The sequence below is a fragment of the Sander vitreus genome, chromosome 3, assembly GCF_031162955.1.
Source record: "Sander vitreus isolate 19-12246 chromosome 3, sanVit1, whole genome shotgun sequence".
Classification (NCBI taxonomy): Eukaryota; Metazoa; Chordata; class Actinopteri; order Perciformes; family Percidae; genus Sander; species Sander vitreus.
The window spans coordinates 15,145,801-15,164,545 of NC_135857.1; the positions used below are offsets into that span (position 1 = coordinate 15,145,801).

The following is an 18,745-nucleotide window of genomic DNA, read 5'->3' on the forward strand; positions in this document are numbered from 1 at the left end:
GGCAGGACCTCATGTGAAACTAAACATTTTATCAGCCACAAAGACACTTTGATCAGCTACATAACAGCACCATCTGTTGGAGAAAATAGAACATTTCCAATACAGTTAAAGTTTTCATAAAGTATTTGTACTTACTTTAGTAACAGTCATTGTTCATTCACACCCATCTAACGTCACACATACACTCCACTACACAAATGCAAACACATTTGAATATACTCATAGTTTTATTAAATAAGGAATGCAACCACAACATCTTGTAACCAAACTTTATTTGACATCTAAAGATCACGTCATGTTTAAGATTCAGCACACATTCACACCCAGCAGTTGTTCTCTTCAGCTCATGCCGTGACAGTCTAACACAGAGCAGTGGATTACGGGCAGGCAGAGCAGCACTCCGAAGGCCTCCGCTGTCACGCATAGACTTCCTGAATGTAAGAGTTCCAGATGTGCTTTTGGCATTTCCTGTCTAACATTCTCCAAGAACACACTCAGCCTCTCCTTACTGGGCTTGCTACATATTTCTAAGACACAGACCCAGCAGCCCACTCAGAAATAACAAAGGCATTTGTGTTTAGTAATGTATATCCATGATTATTTTACAAATTTACAAGGCAGGCATTTACAAGCAAACACCGATGAATGAATCCATGACATTGACATACTCAAAAATGGTCAACCCTAAAAACTCTCTGTACTGTCAGATCAGTAGAAGGGTTGAGTTTCCCACACAGTCAGGTGGGGTCTGGGAAAGCCCACAGCTTTGAGGTTTACTGGGGTCAGCAGAGTTCTGTCATCAGTGTTTCCGCATGTACTGTCCTGTTCCCTGACATCAGAGTCCAAACAGGAAGCCTTAGACTGGGCTGACACCACTCTTTAGGTTTAGAGAAAGGGTCAGAATAGTCCCTGAATAGGATAACTCCACTGTTATAGAAAGACAACAGGATCTTTTTGTCCTTGTGTCTCATATCGAGTGACGTGATTTGAAAGCGGCTGAATAGTCTATTTTTGGATTGTTTACAAGATGAGTAACCATGCGTGAGTCTTCAAAACTTGCACTTATACCCATGGTTAAATGTGCAATCCACCATGCCGAAATATAGCAGCACTGCTGTACCGCTAACCTGCCCTGACTCAGTAATGCGTATTTGAGTTAATTATTTGAAACCAAAGCCTTCGTGCTGCTGTGAAGTTATATAATTTGTCAGAGAATTTGTCCAGATGATGCATCTCAATGTTATAGCATCATCATAAGGTTGAAATTTGTGGTTCAGAGTAAAGTGTCTGAATGATTGGATTGGATTCCCTAACTTTTAATCCATTTAATATTTGACATTTTTGACATCTGACATTAGCATTCAGCTCAAAGCACCACTGTGCCTGAGTACAGCCTCACAGAGCTACTAGAATCCTTGCAGACTCTTAGTCTTGTTTAATGATAACATTTATTAGAAATATCTTAAATATATTACCAATTTTATATAACCAATTTATTACTCTTGAATCCAAAGGTATGCCATGCTTAGATTCCCAATTTGAGAACTCTTTATTGTTGGGGTTCTGGGAAGTTTAGAGCCTAAATATGGACTCACAGTTGACATAACTTTGGGAAACCCTGCTTTAAGCATTTATCTGACTTGCAGCTTTGGATGCTGGATGCTCAGGATGCAGCACTGGAGGTACACACAGGAGATTATTTGAATATAGGTATAAGTCCAGGCCGACACAGACACATGTTTAGTTAGCCTGCAACACACAAGTAACCAGTAGGGTGTACAGGAAGAAAGGGATTGAGAACATTGTGTTCCTCTGTCTAGCTGGGTCATGTTCTATAGCTGGTATGAGGTTGACAGACACTCACAGAGACCAGCTATGGCTGCATCAACAGTGTTATCCATAGATCTCATTTTCCACCCAACCAGTCTGCCGGCTCTGGGCTCTGCAGGTCTCATAGATGTCATTGGTCACAAAGCCGCTCTCCCTTTCCGCACATGACACATTCTCATAGTCGTCACAATGGGAGTCCTGGGAAGGAGCACAGGAGTACTTTTTCATGATGTCTGCTGGTATGCTGCTGTCCAGAGCAGTGTGAGGTTGCAGTTTGCTAATGTCACTAAAGGCGTAAGGTCCTTGTATGGCATAAGGTGATGCTGTTGTTGACATCGACGGTTTTGATCTGCTGGGGTAGCTTTCTGTTTCTGTCTTCCTCCTGAATATGAAAGAAATGACATTAATGAGTGCAGTGTGATCATCACAACATGCCGCTGATTAGTGAACCTCTTTACAGGCTACATTAAGTGAGAAAACACATTTCCACTAGGCTACTTGTTTCAAACCACAAACTTTTCTAAGACCAAAGATACAAAAAGTATTTAAGTTATATATATACCCTTAGGAAATGTGTTCTCACAATGGCCAAAACTGAGTAATATGTAGAGCTTGGAGTAGAGCTGCATTGACGTGCCATATATTAAATAAATAGTCAATAAATGCATTATGCACAGATATATTAACATCTTCTGCATAAAAGGAAATTCTTTCTTTTAAAATGCTTATAAATATGTCATTGTATTACTCTGTATCCAGAAACACAATGTTTTATGTTTGCAGTACAACAAATAAGTACATGGTATTGTTTTTTAGTATGACAGCTTGCACTTTTCTGCTTTTACCTCTTAGCATGCTGTTTATAGCAGAAGAATCCAGCAGCTGCAAACAGCAGCAGTAGCAGAGCAGGCATAGTTGCATAAAGGATGTAGGAAACATACAGGGTGTTGTCTGAGAGAGACACTGCAAAGGAAAGAATATTACTTGGCAAAACTTCTTGTTAGATGACTAGAGCTTTATCCTTGAATAGTTAGAGCCCACCACGATTCTGTTACTACATTCTTTTTTAGTAGTTTCCCTGAAAACATGAAGGGCTTTAACTGTAAGTATCAAGAGTAAATATACTTATATAAGTGTTATTTTATTTTTCTTACCTGATGACTCAGGTAGTCCTATTTTTATCCTCTCATCTCTCTCTGTAGTTGAGAATATGTTTGGCCTCAGAGATGGAACTAGAGCAATCAGAAAACAAGTTCACCAGTTGAATGTGACATGAAAAAATATAACACATGGCATTGTTTATCAAACTATAAGAAACAATAAACTAAACATGTTAAGAGTTTGATTTGAAATATTAAAAGCATCATGTAAAACAAATTCCATGTTTGGTACCTAATGGTTTGAATTTCACATTTTAAATTTCCTTATTGTTGATGATGTTATCATATGCAGCTCTATGAACTGTTAGCTTAAGTAGCCTATTTGAAATTTTTCATAATATATGTGAATACATGTGTTGTATAAGTTTTGAATATATGTTGATTCCCTTTTTGTAAAACTTTTTTGACTATTTTTTCCTGAATAACATTTATCCTTAAGGGAATCAGAAAGTTATTTGCGACAAGACTGAATACATCACATATGTACTGTAATGTACAACCCAAACATTAATACATTTTGACCACTATAGGTCTTTATTTACACAAAAGGGAAGTTAACATTTAAAGTAAGTAGTAAAGTAGTAATGTGGCAGTTTAGTCAGACTTTTCTTGATCTAAGTATAAACACATCTGCAGTGACTTGTTATCTATATCCCAAAGAAACATCATGCATACAAGGACAGCATGTGTGGGGTAGTCAGGTACAGTTGTACCTGCATGTGCTGTGTTCCCTTCCTCAGTAAATACTGGTACTTTTTCTGTAAAAGACAGAGAAAAGGCAGTTAACATCAATCCTTACAAATTATGTAATCATCGCCACTTCACTCAGCTCATAAAAAGATTGAACACATAAAGGCACACATTCAAGAACCGTTTCACATCTGCAATAAAAAAAGAAAAGAAAATATAAACAACAGAAAGAATCATTAGAAAAAAAGCAAAAATGAATCAACAAAATAAAAAGAAGCCCCAAATAGTCTTCAGAGAAGTAAACTCTTTAAATAAAATAAAAATATGCTTAAGGTTGTTATATATATATATATATATATGACCACAAAGTCTGGACACAGACTCAGTGAAGGGTTGTTTCACAGTTGTTAAGTCCCTTAAAGGACTATAAACCAAAAGGGTTAATTTAAAAAGAAATATTTAAGATATCAGGTATACAGTACCTTAAAGACCCAGGCAGATACAGTATATAGATTTTGGGGTTTCCAGAGAGCAGAGCCTTACAGTAATCCAGACAACTAACATTTAAAATTGCACATTACTTGTTTAGTGCTAGTGATTGACTGCGGTGGCAACATTTTAGTAATGGTTTTGGATAAACGGGTGGATAAACTTCAGATTTTGTGGATTTAAGAACCAAGTAAAACCAAGAGTGCCGAATGTCAATAATTCTCAGCACTGCGCAGCCAGGTACAACAGCCCAGTGTATGTGATCTACTGGCTCACCTTCCGGGTATTTGCACACAAAGTTGTTTTTGGAGTTGCAGTTGTCATCGTTCCACTGGAACAGGAAATGACCTTCTTCGTCGGGTGGTGCCGAGGGCTGGTAGTAGAGAACCACACACATTTCAACACCACACGATGGCTCATCCCAATGCCAGTTCCTACAGCAAATAAGATTTAGCAAATTGTATTGCTTATTGGACAATTCACATTATTGTATGCAGTTTTACTTTATATCTGAATATCTCATTCCCAAATTCTTGCAAAGGACTGTAGACATTCCATCATTCCCACACAAGCACTATTTAAAAAAATGTATCTGACTACATCCTTTTTCACTGATATTTCCTTTTTTTGTGTGTGCTGTGTCCCCTGAGATCCCTCATACATTCATACATAGAGAAATGATAAACAAAAGTGAGAAAGACCTGAACTTGGCCTTGCTCCCATCCAGCCAATAGTACTGCGAGGGGCACCCTGGGCTTGTGGTGCCTGCCCTGTAACGCTGTGGGCTGCGCCGGAGCCCAATCCAGAAGTCTCCATCTCCAGCCTGCAGCTGCTGTATAAACCTCCCCATCAGCCGCTGCTCGCTTTCTGTTTCAATGCTGAGCAAGTCGCCTCCATCTGACCTGCAGGCCTGCCTGGCATCCTCGAAGGTCAGCCTCTGCCTACTGTCCTGGATGTAGGACACCTTGTAGCATGGGCGCTCTGTCCCGCGCCGACAGATCCTTTGGCCTGGACACCACAGTCAGCATCAGGGAGAAACCAAGGTGATAAGTGAAGGGTTTTTTTCTGAAGACTTCCTGTGACACCCACATGGCAGGAAGATTATAAACAACCTACATAGCATCACAGACAAATTAGGAACCAGAACTTTTTTGCCTGTCTTTCCACAATTTCCTGCAACGTGGGTAGGGTAAACTATATGGTAGTGAAATTACAGTGTAAAAGCTATATTTTTAAGGGTTTAAAAAAAGACTTGTTTTTTTCTAGATTGGCATTATGTCATTTAAAATAGTTTTGATGCAGTGGTGCACTGTGAGAGATTTTAAATATGTGAATCTGAAATGCAGTGGTTTGCTGAGGTGGCACAATGAGTTGCTTAATTATTGACTGAAGTATGTTAATTATGGCTTTACAAAATTAATAATGATGGTCTAAGGCACAAATGGAACATCACTTACGGGTCTTTTTTTGTTAATATACCAACTAATAAACAGACAATAAATGAAACCAGTGGTTCCTAACTTTTGTATTGCTTCTGACCCATTGATACAAAGTCATGTCTACCTGTGACCCCTCGTTACAGGTTGTATAGGAGTTAAAAACAAGTGAGATTATGATGTGAAAGAAGTGATTTTCTCTTTTCCAGAAAAAAGCAAAGAATACACATTTCATCTCTATTAGAAACATTGCTTCTATCATTTCTATTTTCACCTTATAGATAATAGAATATGAGTGATCGTCTATGGATGTAGGCGTCTGTTGCATATTGGTGTAGTTAGTACGTGCTGCTGTTATTAAAGTAAGCACTGCAGCATTGTTATGGGTAGGCTCCTATATGATTAAAGTGAGAAAAACTATGTGACCTCCTGACTTCAAATCACCGATGTGAATCGCAAACACCCTGTCGATGTTCATTTTCCAGCACATCGCGTGCTGCCGTATGACTGCAGCGCAGCCTGGTTATCATTAAAACGCACACAGGCCTGCTGTATGCTTTATCTTCGCACAGTGGTTCTGGTATCAACCTCGTTACCTCAATCCACTTAAGAAAATACAAAAATATACAAAAAACTTAGGCCACAACAAATGCACAGCCTCGTTCAGCGCTGCATGCAAACTGCAAAAACTTTCTCGGTAAAAAAAAACAACAAACAAGTCGAAGTCTTACCTTGGAGCAAAATACACAATATTATACCGTATCAGTGGCATTTAAAAAGGGAGCTTTAGTTCCTCCGAAATAAATTCTTACCATTTATTTTAGACGCGGATCCAGGGTGGAACAAAACGGCGATAACAGTGCCAAACAGCTTCATAAAATCCATGTCTACATGTTCCCCCCAGTGTGTTGCACGATTAGTCTTGGAATCAAGTGTAAACGAGTTTTTTAGAAGTTAAACTTCAGGTTTTCAAACCCTGTGATAACCAGACTAATGATAGAGGCAGCCGAATGGTCCGTCCAGTCAAAAGTGGGTCGACTAGCGGAGGCGTGCATATGGCGTCTGGCTGAGGGGGAGAAAAAAACATCAAGAGTGAGATAGTCCAAGATTTTTTGCTTTGAAAATAAGAAAGTAGGCTATTGTTGCTTTTCAGTGGTTCTTTTCCCAAGATGTAAACTCAAACCACTGAGGTATGAATTTGTGCAGCGTGTGTTTTTTACTAAATGAACAGAATACCATTCCACATATAGTAATGTCATTATAATGGGATGAATAGAGGTCTTTGTGCAAACTATGCATCATGCTCCCCGAATTAAAATAAAGAATGAGTATCTCTCCTTCCTTTTCCACTACACACACACACACACACACACACACACACACACACACACACACACACACACACACACACACACACAGAGTGCTGTCTGGGGAAAAATAGCTCAGAGGAGAAAATGAAGCGAGAAAGCAGAAACAGAAACAAGGTTGACTTCAAAAACTTTAATGGTGCGTGTTCAAAGTACATCTCCGTTTTTCCTTTTTCTTGTCTGGTAAACATGTTTACCTCATAAGCTATGATGTGATTCCGTTCATTCAGTTTGTCTGTGTCTGATGTGGCTGGTGATTAAAAAAACATCTCCCTTGAAGCAAGTGTAAGTGTTTGAAAGGAAACTGACTCACTGTGAAAACACCATGAGATACACAGCCAGGACAAAAGTGAGATAGGGACAGAGTAAAAGATCAAGAGGAAGAGAGAGATTGAAACAGGAAAGCATGCAGAGGAGGAAGAGGAAAGGATTTTTTTAGAACCATACCTCCTGTTCATTGCTTTGGTTTGGTTTCAGGCATTGCGGCTTCATTTCCTAGAATATGAGTGATTTTATTCTAGGAAATGAAGCCGCAATTCTGTAGTCGTATGGCTTATGCAACGAAAATGAATCACTTTACACTGTTTAATCCAGCAAAATCATTAGACTGAAACTTTCGACAAAAAGACTGAAAGGCTGTTTCATATTAAATGTAGTTGTTTGTAGGATTTTATTTGTGCATATATGGTATAGGTTTTTGCATGCTTCTCTTTATTATGGGGGCCAAATTAGACGTTGTGTTATGTTTTTATGTAAACTATGAAGGTAACAACTTATTAGGGGGCCAAATATTTTTGTCAGAGGGCCAGATGCGGCCCACAACCCACTATTTGCCCACCACTGCGTTAGAGGGACAGGTCAAAGTGCTCACATTTATCCAACTATACTTCATAATATTCCCTTCCACAGGTTGTACAAAGTCAGAGTCATTGAATGGTTTGATGAGTATAATGATGTGAATCATGTGCTATGGCCTTTGCAGTGACCAGATATAATTTATATTTGGTCACACATTTACTAAAATGTAGCTCTACTTATTGCATTCCTCCAATTTCCCCAAACTATACAGTTGTTTCACTAAATCCCACATTTCAACCACCAAAATGAAGCGCTGTTATTGATACAGTGCTTTCCGAAAACTTTAGACACTCTCACAGCAATCAATTTTGTTACCTTATCTTTGCAAAACATATGTGCCACAACCTAAAAACACACTACCATAATGGCATACTGCTATCAAAATACATACACGTAAACCTCCCATTTGAAACGTATCTACTAACAATTCCTCTGCAAAATATATACAGTGAAAATAGTACAAAAAACAGAGAGAAAATAACAATGATGCTCTGCCATGCTATGCCTTTTATAGGCCTGTTTATTAAAGGCCTATATCTGCAGCCCACGTCATTGTATCTAGAACTATAACACAATGTACAGTACATGATTGAACACCACAGCCTGAAGTTTGTCCTCTTATGTTGTGTAATTTTTAACAACATCCATCAACAGATGACATTGGAAGCAGAGTAATAAACACCAGCACCTCTCCGCTCTGAGCTGAGAGAGGACAGACAATCACAGGCTGTTTGTCAGTGTGTAGGTTTGTTGTTTACTACTCTCTCTATCTGTCTCTCTCTGCTGTTAACACAAGGGTGTCTGTCTTGCGGAAGTCTTGTTGTCTGACTGAGCCTCTGGATGCTTGTCATGTGTGACTGAATGAGTTTTCCTTGGTTTGGTCTTTCAAAGCCTTTTAAAGCTTATTTGATTAAGGGTTGATGCACACAAATGTTTGTCTCGTGATGAAGAGCTGTGACTGTTGAGCTTGTCTCAAAGATTATTTGTGCTAAACAGGAATCCACAACAGATAATTTCACATCAGGACTTTAATGTTGGACTCTATATACAGGTGTTATAAAATGCAATTAAACATTTTGAATGGGGCATGAGCATTTGAAAAATTGTATATAGACTGATTTGTATATTTGAGTGTCCATATGGGTTTACATGAAACTAGACAGCAACAACCAGGATGGCCACATAACACATCAAAAATGGAACATTTAAAATAATAACAATTGTAAAATAAATATATGAACAGACATTCCACCTTCAGGATTAGGGCAGACACATTGTCAGATTAAGCTGCTGAGGGTGCTGAGGCAAAAATGAGCTCATGGGCCCCTATTAACCCCTGTTTCTCCCACTCTCTGTGCAATGTGTGCAGTTTCTCTATGCCAGAATACTACCTGCTGGACCTAGAACCAAATAAACAATGGCTGTCACTGTGCTGTCTGTTCATTGAGGAGGAAGCTGTATCTCTTGGCTCGCACTCCTCAAGGCTGGTGAATCACGAGTCCAGCAGACGGAGACAACAACGAGGCATTTGAGCTCTGTCTAATTTTGGCCAGCAGATGACACCAAACTACTGATGAAATGAGGCTAAGCAGCAACTCTTATTCACTTTTGAAAGTGTCCAAAGACGCCGGTGGTGACAAGTAACTAAGTACATTTACTCAAGTATTTTAATTATGTACAATTTTAAGGTAATGGTACTTTACTTGAATATGCTACATTGTCTCACAGCTGGAGTTACTGGTTACTTACAATATTAAAGATTAAACCAGCAGTTCCCAATCTTTTTTACTTTTGACAAGTTTATAAAAAAATCAGCATCTTGTTGTGGCTCCATGACTTGTTTCAAGTTGTTCCACCAAAGACACATTTCCCCTCTAAACTTCTCAGATGGTTTCATTTGTATAACTGTTCAAATGATCCAGCATTTCACAAAAAGTAAACAATTATAAATTTGAGTAACAGAACTTTGATTTTTAATTAATTACCTCACACCCTCTATGATGTATCTTGGGTCCTAGGTTGTGAACCACTGGACTGAAATAACTTTATATTAAGTAGCTACATCAGCTACAATAGTGAAATGCTAAAGTCATCCATTAGTATTAACAATCTAATGTTGTCATATATAATAATATCTCAGTCGCTGGGGACATTGTTTTGAATTCTGAGTAACTTTTTATTACTTTAAGTACATTTTGCTGGTAATACTTCAGTACTATACACTTTTGAATGCTGGACTTTTACTTGTAGTGGAGTATTTATTTTCAGTATCTTATGGATGATTCTTCTACCATTAAATGACCCTAACTGATTTTTTTATTTCATATGCTTGAAGAATAGGAAAATGTATTTAGCTAACTATTGCTACACAAGTAAATAATGTACGCTTAGACAAAAACTCCTCTGCAATGTTGGAAAAAACATATTTACTCAGTTGTCAATGTGACATGCTATATTCACACCCTGAGGGGTCTTTAGCTACTCTAATGATATGCTTTTTTGTACATGCTCACAAAGTACAGTACTGTATCCCCACTGCCTTCCCAGTGTATCCTCTTTCTTCTAAAACTATAATCTATGTTCTGCCTGCTCTAGGCCTCGTTTTCATTGTTTTCTAATGTCATATGTCAGTAACCATTCTCACTCTCAGTGGCAATCTAATTTATCTAACTTTAGCCTTCCTACTGAAGAAATGGTTGCTTTATGATTAATTTCTATTATATAATTTTTGTTTAAAAATAAATAAATATCTAGCTTATCTGAAGTAGGAACATTTTCATATTTCTACCCCATAAAGGAACACTTAATTCATCTTTTAGTTTATCTTTCAAAATCCCTAAAATTTGAGATGCATGGTGGTTTCATTGGGGAGTAATGATATGCTATAAACTATTGCTATTGGCAGTTTACATGATTATCTATTTATGGGTTATTTGTGGTTTATCCAGACCCATTGACAGGTGAACATTATTTTCCAGAGATCTACATCCAGACATTATCTTTGACCCTGCAATAAAGTATCTATCTATCTATCTATCTATCTATCTATCTATCTATCTATCTATCTATCTATCTATCTATCTATCTATCTATCTATCTATCTATCTATCTATCTATCTATCTATCTATCTATCTATCTATCTATCTATCAACAAGTTGAGAGGTAACATCCCAGGATGCAGATGAGGACAAAAGATATTGTAAAAGAGTGACGCATCTGTGGATAGTGTAACAAATGTCTTTTCTTACCATGGGAACTTTAGCAAAAACACTAATGCTCCTTTTCATTCTATATTTCTGAGGAACAATGGGGCTTCTCAGTTAAGCAGCAACAGTTGTAGCCTATAGCTATAGACACCTGCAATGCAAGTCTATGGAGACAAAGCGGAGAGGGTTGTCATGCAAGGTATATTAACAAAGGTTAATCCTTGTTGGCAGAGGACTTTATTGCTTGTGGCAAGAATGATCACCTTTCAACCATTCAAGTTGTTTTATTCTCAAGAAAATGAATCCTTCGTTCAAGATAGTGAATCTCTGCACAATGTTTTTGAAAAATGTACTTCTGTAGAGTTGTTGATTTAACTTATTTGTAATGCAGCACAGTTATTAATTAAAGAAGATAGCAATATAGTACAATCAATATTAGCATATAAAATGAATTTATTATGCATGTTTTCAGTCAGTGTTTTACCAATAGCATTGGTGTGCTGATCAAGCACCCGCAGGTCTTTAGTATAGTAGTATAATATAGTAGTTTCCCGAATTTAGTGTATGTATATGAAATATGGATGAAATCTGACCATGGACAATTATGTTGATAGTTTCAAAATGCAGTTCTTTCCCTGAAGTACAGCGAGTTTATTTATTATGAATATGTTCATTGCATCCTAGTTTAAACCCTTATTTCACCTTCAATAGTCATTTATGATGGAGGGAAACCTAAAACAGCAGTTTTAGTTAACCCGAGGGATCTGTGTCAAATCCCATTAAATCATTAATCTGCTGGGTTTAGATCTGACAGTGAACCCTGCCAGGAGCTGCTGGCGTCTAAACGAGAAGTCAGGGTAGGAACGTGCAAGTGTGTGTGTGTGTGTAATTGTGCGTGCACAGGGATCTGTACGTTGAAAAGAGGAGAGTCACACCTCTATGGTTTTAGATGTCTTGAGGCTGTCAAATACTATAAAAGCCCCACTGCACGACTACTTCTGAGACACCTGCTCAGGTAGGAGTTAAGGTAAGACTCATAGGTCTATTTGAAATGTATTGATTTTAAATTGCAACATTTTAGGGAAAATGTCAACAGTTTCAGCTAGGCAAAAGAACATTTTGATTAAAAAAAATGTGATATTGAAAATTATAGTCACATAAAAATTGTACTTTTACCAATGTGTGATTTTTCTAAATAATCATTTTTGTGCATCTGTTTTTTATTTAATTATTCATTCCCCCCCCCATCTAACATCTACAGAATTTATGAATTTGAGTCTCCTCCAGACAGAATGACTCTCCATCTTTGTCTCTCTCTGCTGGTTGTGCTTGTGCAGCCAGCTCTGAGTCTCTACAACTGTTCATCTCAGTATAACAGGATACCAGGTAGGTTAACTATTTCGTTCACTGAGCCAAATGGTTTTGTTTCATACGAGCATTCTGCACAAATCAAACATACAGTATTTGTTGACAAATAAAAATTGAGAAAATGACTTTTCCCCCCTGCTTAAATGTAATGGACTTTTTTTTTCTAATCTCTGTCTCTGCAGCAGCAGCAACAACTGGATCATTTTAATTTAACCTCTGGTTCCAATGGAAAAAAAACTATCTTAAAATATTATCATCCTTCTTGGTTTCTCTTTTTCTATTTTTTCGATAGAAAATTCAGACATGACAGTTGTTTGTGGAGCCAGTATGATCACCCTGAAAATCAACCTGTGCACAGCTCAGTGGGCGGGCTTCATTACCACAGACCTGGCTCTGAACGGGAACCACAACAATACGGCGTGCCAGGGCTATAGCGACACCAGTGTGGACCCTCCAATCCTCCGTTATCAGCTTCCTGTTAACCAGAGCCACGATAACCCCTGTCGCCAGTCTCTGCAGGTCTGAAAGATTTTGGTAGAAGATGGTGAATAATAATGAATTACTGGAAGGTTTAGGGAGATATTGACATATAATCAGACAAAGTAGTTCCAGTGATTTTACCGCAACAGGGATTCAGATAAACATTTTATTTAGGGTCCTGTGACAATTTCAAAGAAGGTCATGTATTGATTATGTTGTTTGTCATCTTGTCCAGATTGTAGATGAGGCCCCGGACCCCACAGGTCCCTTCAGCAGCTTCTCAAGTATCCAGTCAGTTATCATCACTGGGTTCATTGACACACCTAGAGCTGACCAGGGGTTGATCAGCTACTCCACTGACCTCTACTATCACTTCTCCTGCCGCTACCCACTGGAGTACCTGCTCAACAACACACAGATTGTGGCGTGAGTAACTGTAACATCTTAAAAAAAGAGCCTACATTGTGCAAAAGGGATATTTCTGTTACCGTGTTACCATTTTGTCTCAGGCAACACATAACATTTGTTCATAGTCATTTTCTTTTCCATGATTTTTTAGCTCCTCAGTGTCCGTGGCGACCAGTGATAATAACGGAACCTTCATTGATACACTGAAAATGGATGTTTTTAATGTAAGTATATGAAATAGCCTATACAGTATACTAAGTATACTAGAGAGCAATTTCTCATGCTTTATTTTACTTGGTTTTATTTTTCCAGGGCTCTGATTATGGCTTCCCATTAGTGGTACCTTCAACAGGGCTTGAGCTACGAACCAGGGTCTATGTGGAGGTCAAGGCTGTTAACCTCACAGGAAAGTAAGTAAAAGCCCATTTGGATGAGTGGATGCTCATAGTAAATTTGCTTATCTGAAAACAAATATTGAAATAAAAGTGAGCACACTGTTTTTCTTGTAGCAAACTAACTCATTGGCCTACTGGCCCCTTTTCAGTTTCTATGTACTGCTGGATCAATGCTTTGCCACTCCCACTCCTTACAACATGTCACAAAATGAGCAGCACAACTTCTTTGCCGGGTATGGACACACGAGTCATTAGTAGCTTTTTACATGGGGGACATACTTAAACCTCCATATCACTTTTTAAATATAAACTCTATTTCAATAATTCTGCTCCCTGCTAGCTGTTCAGTGGACCAATGGGCATCTGTGACAAGGAATGGCCTTTCCACAGTTGCCCGATTTAACTTTGAGGCCTTCCGCTTTGTTCAGCACCGCGACCAGGCAAAGTCCAGCATCTATCTGCACTGCATGCTGAGACTCTGTGAGCCCAGCAAATGTCAAGAGCTGCTGTCTGTAAGTAGTCAAGAACAAATGAGTCTGCTTTAAAGACATTTTTCAAAAGACAACTTTCAAAGGTACCCCATGCCAATATTTCTAGGGCAGAGATTTCAATTCAATTCTCATATTCTATATATATCTCATATTCAAATATATATATCCATTTATATAACTTACCCATTTAAAAATATAGATATACAATTTTCTATCCACAATGTTAAGCAGTTAGTCACATTCAAAGATTTAATAAACCTGAAACATAACAGTTGCTTTTGATAGGATTGCTAGAAATGTCTGGAGAACGAGTATTTTTTCCTGGCATTTTATGGCCTTATTAGATAGCTGATGTTACACACTTGGATGTATGGAAGGATTTTCCAGGCGTGCATGGAATTCTTTTCTTCCTTCAGTAATCACAGAACACACACACATATCACCCTCATTCACGGCTGCACTAAGGATTTAGTACAGTGTTTACTCCTACTAGTGTAACTCTTATTCAAATAACAGTGCATAAAATACGAATGATCATATTACATTACTACCTGCACTCATATACAGTCTAGCTGCAGCACAATACATATATTCACACAGGCCACCCACACGAGGCTGCCGGTTAGCTACTTAGCTGCATCGAGCCGAGTGCCCTTTTCAGAGATACTAGCACTAAATAACTTTTCCGTCACATTAACTTACATTGCATTATGATATCAACTATGACATGTATGTTTGTTTCACATTTGTATTAGTACACTACAATAACTTAGCAACTACTATGCTCACCTGTAATCACAGAACACACACATTTCAGCCTTATTCACGGCTGTACTCAGGATTTTAACTATGGTGTTTACTCATAGACAGTAAAAGAAGAACAAGTGTTTACTGAATTGTGCAGGACCCCTCATGGCTGCCCACAGTGCCTGTGCCTTTGTACTCACCCATGCCTCATGCATACTGTCCCAGTGTTATTGAATATTATATTGTGCAAGCGAATGTAGGAGTAGAACAACACATTAACATAATCAAGCAAAATAACAAACGAGAAAGGGGGGTGTCCCTTTATATGGGCAATATTACTATAAGTCCCACATTGACAGTGTAGGGAGATGACAGGAAATGTAGGGAGAATGATAGGAAACGACTACAACAAAGGTCCTTGGTCATTCCAGGGACATTGTGGTTTATGTTTGGCACCTCAAATCCCCAAGCCACCAGGGCACCCCAATTTGTCTTCATTGCTTCTTTTTCAATTTTGTCATAAAATAAAACATGTACTGTACATCACACATTATTTCCTAAACTTAAAATGTATATAGTTTTCCATCATAGATCAAACTAAATCCAACTGGATGTGTGTTGTTTTTCAGGCCTGTAAAAGCAGAAGAAAAAGATCTGTGACTCCTTTTGGAAAAGAAACCAGCGAATCTGCCACTGTTTCAGTTGGACCTCTTTACACTGCCAGAGAAGGTAAGAACCAGCAACAAACACTATATTGAACCATGATAAAAAGTTGACTTTTTCACCGACTCTCTTTCTTATCTTCCTTTTTTACAGACATACCATATGCAGCTGCCTACAGTGAGTATATTGTGATCAAATTCATCATGAGATATACATTTTTATACCTTGGAAGATGTTACGACAACCCAAAGAGCAATCTTCATGAATCTCTCCCTGTGTCAATCAGGTAATAACATGGCATCAGAGAAGGATAACGTGAACGTGACGGGCCTGGTGGTGGGGCTGGTGTTTGGCTTGGCTGCTGCTGTCTTGCTGGTTCTTGGTGGCTGGTTCGCCCTGAAGAAGTTTTATTGGGCGGGAGGATTACTTCATGACAAATGACAAATTGTCTTTGCCTCGTCGCCTCACAGCATATTGTAATCTGATCTAATGTTGTGATTTGTCGGTAATAATCAAATGTGCTTGTCTGGTGATCATGGAAACCTAGCAAATACACTGGTATCTTATATAACCTCCTCTGTATACTTGCTGCATCTGCATTCAGTAGTCATTTATCGGTTATGACCGAATAGTCAAACCTAAACTATGTGTAAAAAAAGAAACATTAACTGGTATTTAAGGCAGATATTCATTTCATATTTTATGTCATGTTTATGTTTATGTTGACAACACATTCCTACCAGTCAGACAGTCTCACTAGTTTTTGGGTATCATGTACAGAACGTCATTTCTTAAAACATTTATATACATATATACAAAGATATATATTTTGAGCACTGTAATATGCAGTATACAAGTCAGATCTGTTTTGTACATATTAAAAATAATGTTTGAAATCAGGTTCACGTTGCACTTTGTGATTTACAGTATATTACATAAAGATATACTGACATTTACATACAGAATGAAACAAATACATCAATCAAAACCAAACACTCATAAATATTTACTGACTTACTTTGCTGGTACAATGGCAAACAACAAACCACATTTATGGATGAGAATACAAGTCAAATGATACACTTAATAGGACCATAATGGTTAATTGATAGTTTTTTTGTGAACATGTACAGTAGTCTCAGTTACTACACTGAGTGCAGAATGTCTTGGATCAGAGCAGAGAGTTTAACTGAGAAGTCCTCCTGCAAATAACCACCTGGCTGTGTGGATGTGGAGGAGGAAGATGGAGACAGACTGGAGGATCCCTGGACCTCCAGCTCCTCTTCCAGCCCCTGAAACAGCCTCTCCATCCGGGCCTGAAACACTTGGCTCTGCAGGGCTGCATTTTGGCAGAACCGCTCCAAACTGGCTGTCACTTCAGCCTTACCAGGCCGCGCAGTTTCTAGAAGAGCAGTTAGCTCTGCCTTGAGAGCCCCCACTCTGTTCTGTGCCTCCACTCTCAGAGAACTCACTTCCTGTCCCAACCTGGAGCTAATTTCCTGCCAGTGCTCTGACTTGACTGCCTCTCGCTCCCTAGCATTGATCGCTTTCAGCTGTTCGATCACCCCTACGGTTTTAGTATGGAAATCGGTGATGAGGTTAGCCACCTCGGAGCTGCTGTGCTCCAGGGTTTGGCTCATCCAGTGGAAGGCTTCCTGATACAGAGCCGGACTGGCCACTGCCTGGGCCTCTGCTGTCTCCAGGCCCTGCAGATAGAGGCTCAGCTGGCCACACAGATCTTGGGTGTTACTGCTGAGAGAGCTCTGGAGCTGCTGGGTGAAGGGAGCCAAGCGCTCTCTCATGCTGGCCAGAGTGGAGCTGAGGTGGGCTGGAGATGGGGACAACCTCTCGTTCAGCTCGGCCAGCTCTTGGCGCAGACGGTTACGCAGACGCTCTGACTCCATGATAAGTTTGCGTTGCATCTCCTCTGCAACAGGGTTTTTGCTCTGGTTATCTGGGTCGTAAAGGCTGCTGCTGTCTATGTTGCTCTTGTAGATCTGACTGAGTAAAGGGAGACAAAAGCACTGATTTAGAAAGCATTTTGACATGGTTTCTCTTTAAATATTTCACCTCAACTTGAGTGTATGCATGCACATTTATTTCAGGTCTTTAACAGTCTTTAAGTTTTGAGTAGTTTAGTCAACTTACTCCACATCTGTTCTGAATTCTGTCTTGTCATGAGCCTGGTTGGCAATTGAATCATTCCAGGTTGCCTCCCTGGTGTTACGATGAAGTGGATATGCTACGGACAAAGAAAACATACATGAAAAAAAAGAAATACATTGCAAAGTAAAGCGTATTTAACAGCATTTTAGGAGCAATGTATACCTGAAGTTGTCAAGAATGACAGGGCGAAGATCACACTGACTAGACACATGCTTTTCTTTCTGTGGAGAGACAGATGAAAAAGAAAATGTAAGAATTTCCTGTATCTACAATTCACTTTACATATAGTCCCTTATTGGTGTAAGACAGAAGACAAGAAGAAGATCAATAAGTGAAGAAGTGGCTTGCCTTTACCTGAGGATCAGAGGTCTGCATAGTGACTTCTCCTCTCATCTGACTTATAAAGGTCCTTGTTATCAGTGCGGCAGCCCAAATTCTGCCTGTGTCAACAGTCAACACGTGGAGGGTCACACTGATGACGGAACATGAACACACACACACACACACACACACACACACACACACACACACACACACACACACACACACACACACACACAGACACACACACAAGGTGGGGCCATGTCAATAGTGTCCTTCATAAAACTTAACAGCATTCTTGCAGAATTGATTTATGGAAAGTGTCATGTCAATAAGGACACATATTTAAGATAGTGTGTCAAAGGGAGAAAGTATTTATAACATATGACATAATAACAATACAAATAATGCAATAAGATAACAATACTAGTAGTCATAATAATACTCTTACAGTAATGTAAAGAAAATATTGAAAATAAGGTAGGGTTAATAAGTTTATTAGAGCGACTAAAAAAAGTTCAACCAGTGTAAGTTTGTGTGTCCACAGCCAGATAACAAATGTGGCTGGATTCCTGGCTTTTGATGTCAAAGACCCACTTTGCCAGGAATCAGAATTGTATGAATATTTACAATGGGGTCACTTGTTTGACCCACATTGGCTGTTGTGGC

General features: G+C 38.8%; 3 protein-coding genes across 3 annotated transcripts; 1 reads left to right on the top strand and 2 right to left on the bottom strand.

Annotated features, from left to right (window-relative positions):
- Nucleotides 1–208: 208 nt before the first annotated feature.
- laynb (layilin b) lies at nt 209–6,843 on the bottom strand. Its single transcript, XM_078246213.1, has 7 exons — nt 6,418–6,843; nt 4,871–5,177; nt 4,446–4,603; nt 3,704–3,748; nt 2,985–3,062; nt 2,676–2,793; nt 209–2,212 (listed from the first exon to the last, which is right to left on the bottom strand). The coding sequence occupies exons 1-7, from the start codon at nt 6,488–6,490 to the stop codon at nt 1,894–1,896; spliced, it is 1,098 nt and encodes a 365-aa protein (XP_078102339.1). The 5' UTR covers nt 6,491–6,843; the 3' UTR covers nt 209–1,893.
- Nucleotides 6,844–12,329: 5,486 nt separating this feature from the next.
- LOC144514026 (zona pellucida-like domain-containing protein 1) lies at nt 12,330–16,030 on the top strand. The gene is made up of 10 exons (XM_078245219.1): nt 12,330–12,423; nt 12,698–12,924; nt 13,121–13,311; nt 13,445–13,517; nt 13,606–13,703; nt 13,838–13,921; nt 14,029–14,200; nt 15,556–15,655; nt 15,743–15,766; nt 15,876–16,030. Exons 1-10 carry the CDS (start codon nt 12,330–12,332, stop codon nt 16,028–16,030), a joined length of 1,218 nt encoding a protein of 405 aa, XP_078101345.1.
- Nucleotides 16,031–16,734: 704 nt separating this feature from the next.
- LOC144514036 (uncharacterized) lies at nt 16,735–18,130 on the bottom strand. Its single transcript, XM_078245229.1, has 3 exons — nt 18,110–18,130; nt 17,918–17,976; nt 16,735–17,590 (listed from the first exon to the last, which is right to left on the bottom strand). Exons 1-3 carry the CDS (start codon nt 18,128–18,130, stop codon nt 16,735–16,737), a joined length of 936 nt encoding a protein of 311 aa, XP_078101355.1.
- Nucleotides 18,131–18,745: the final 615 nt, after the last annotated feature.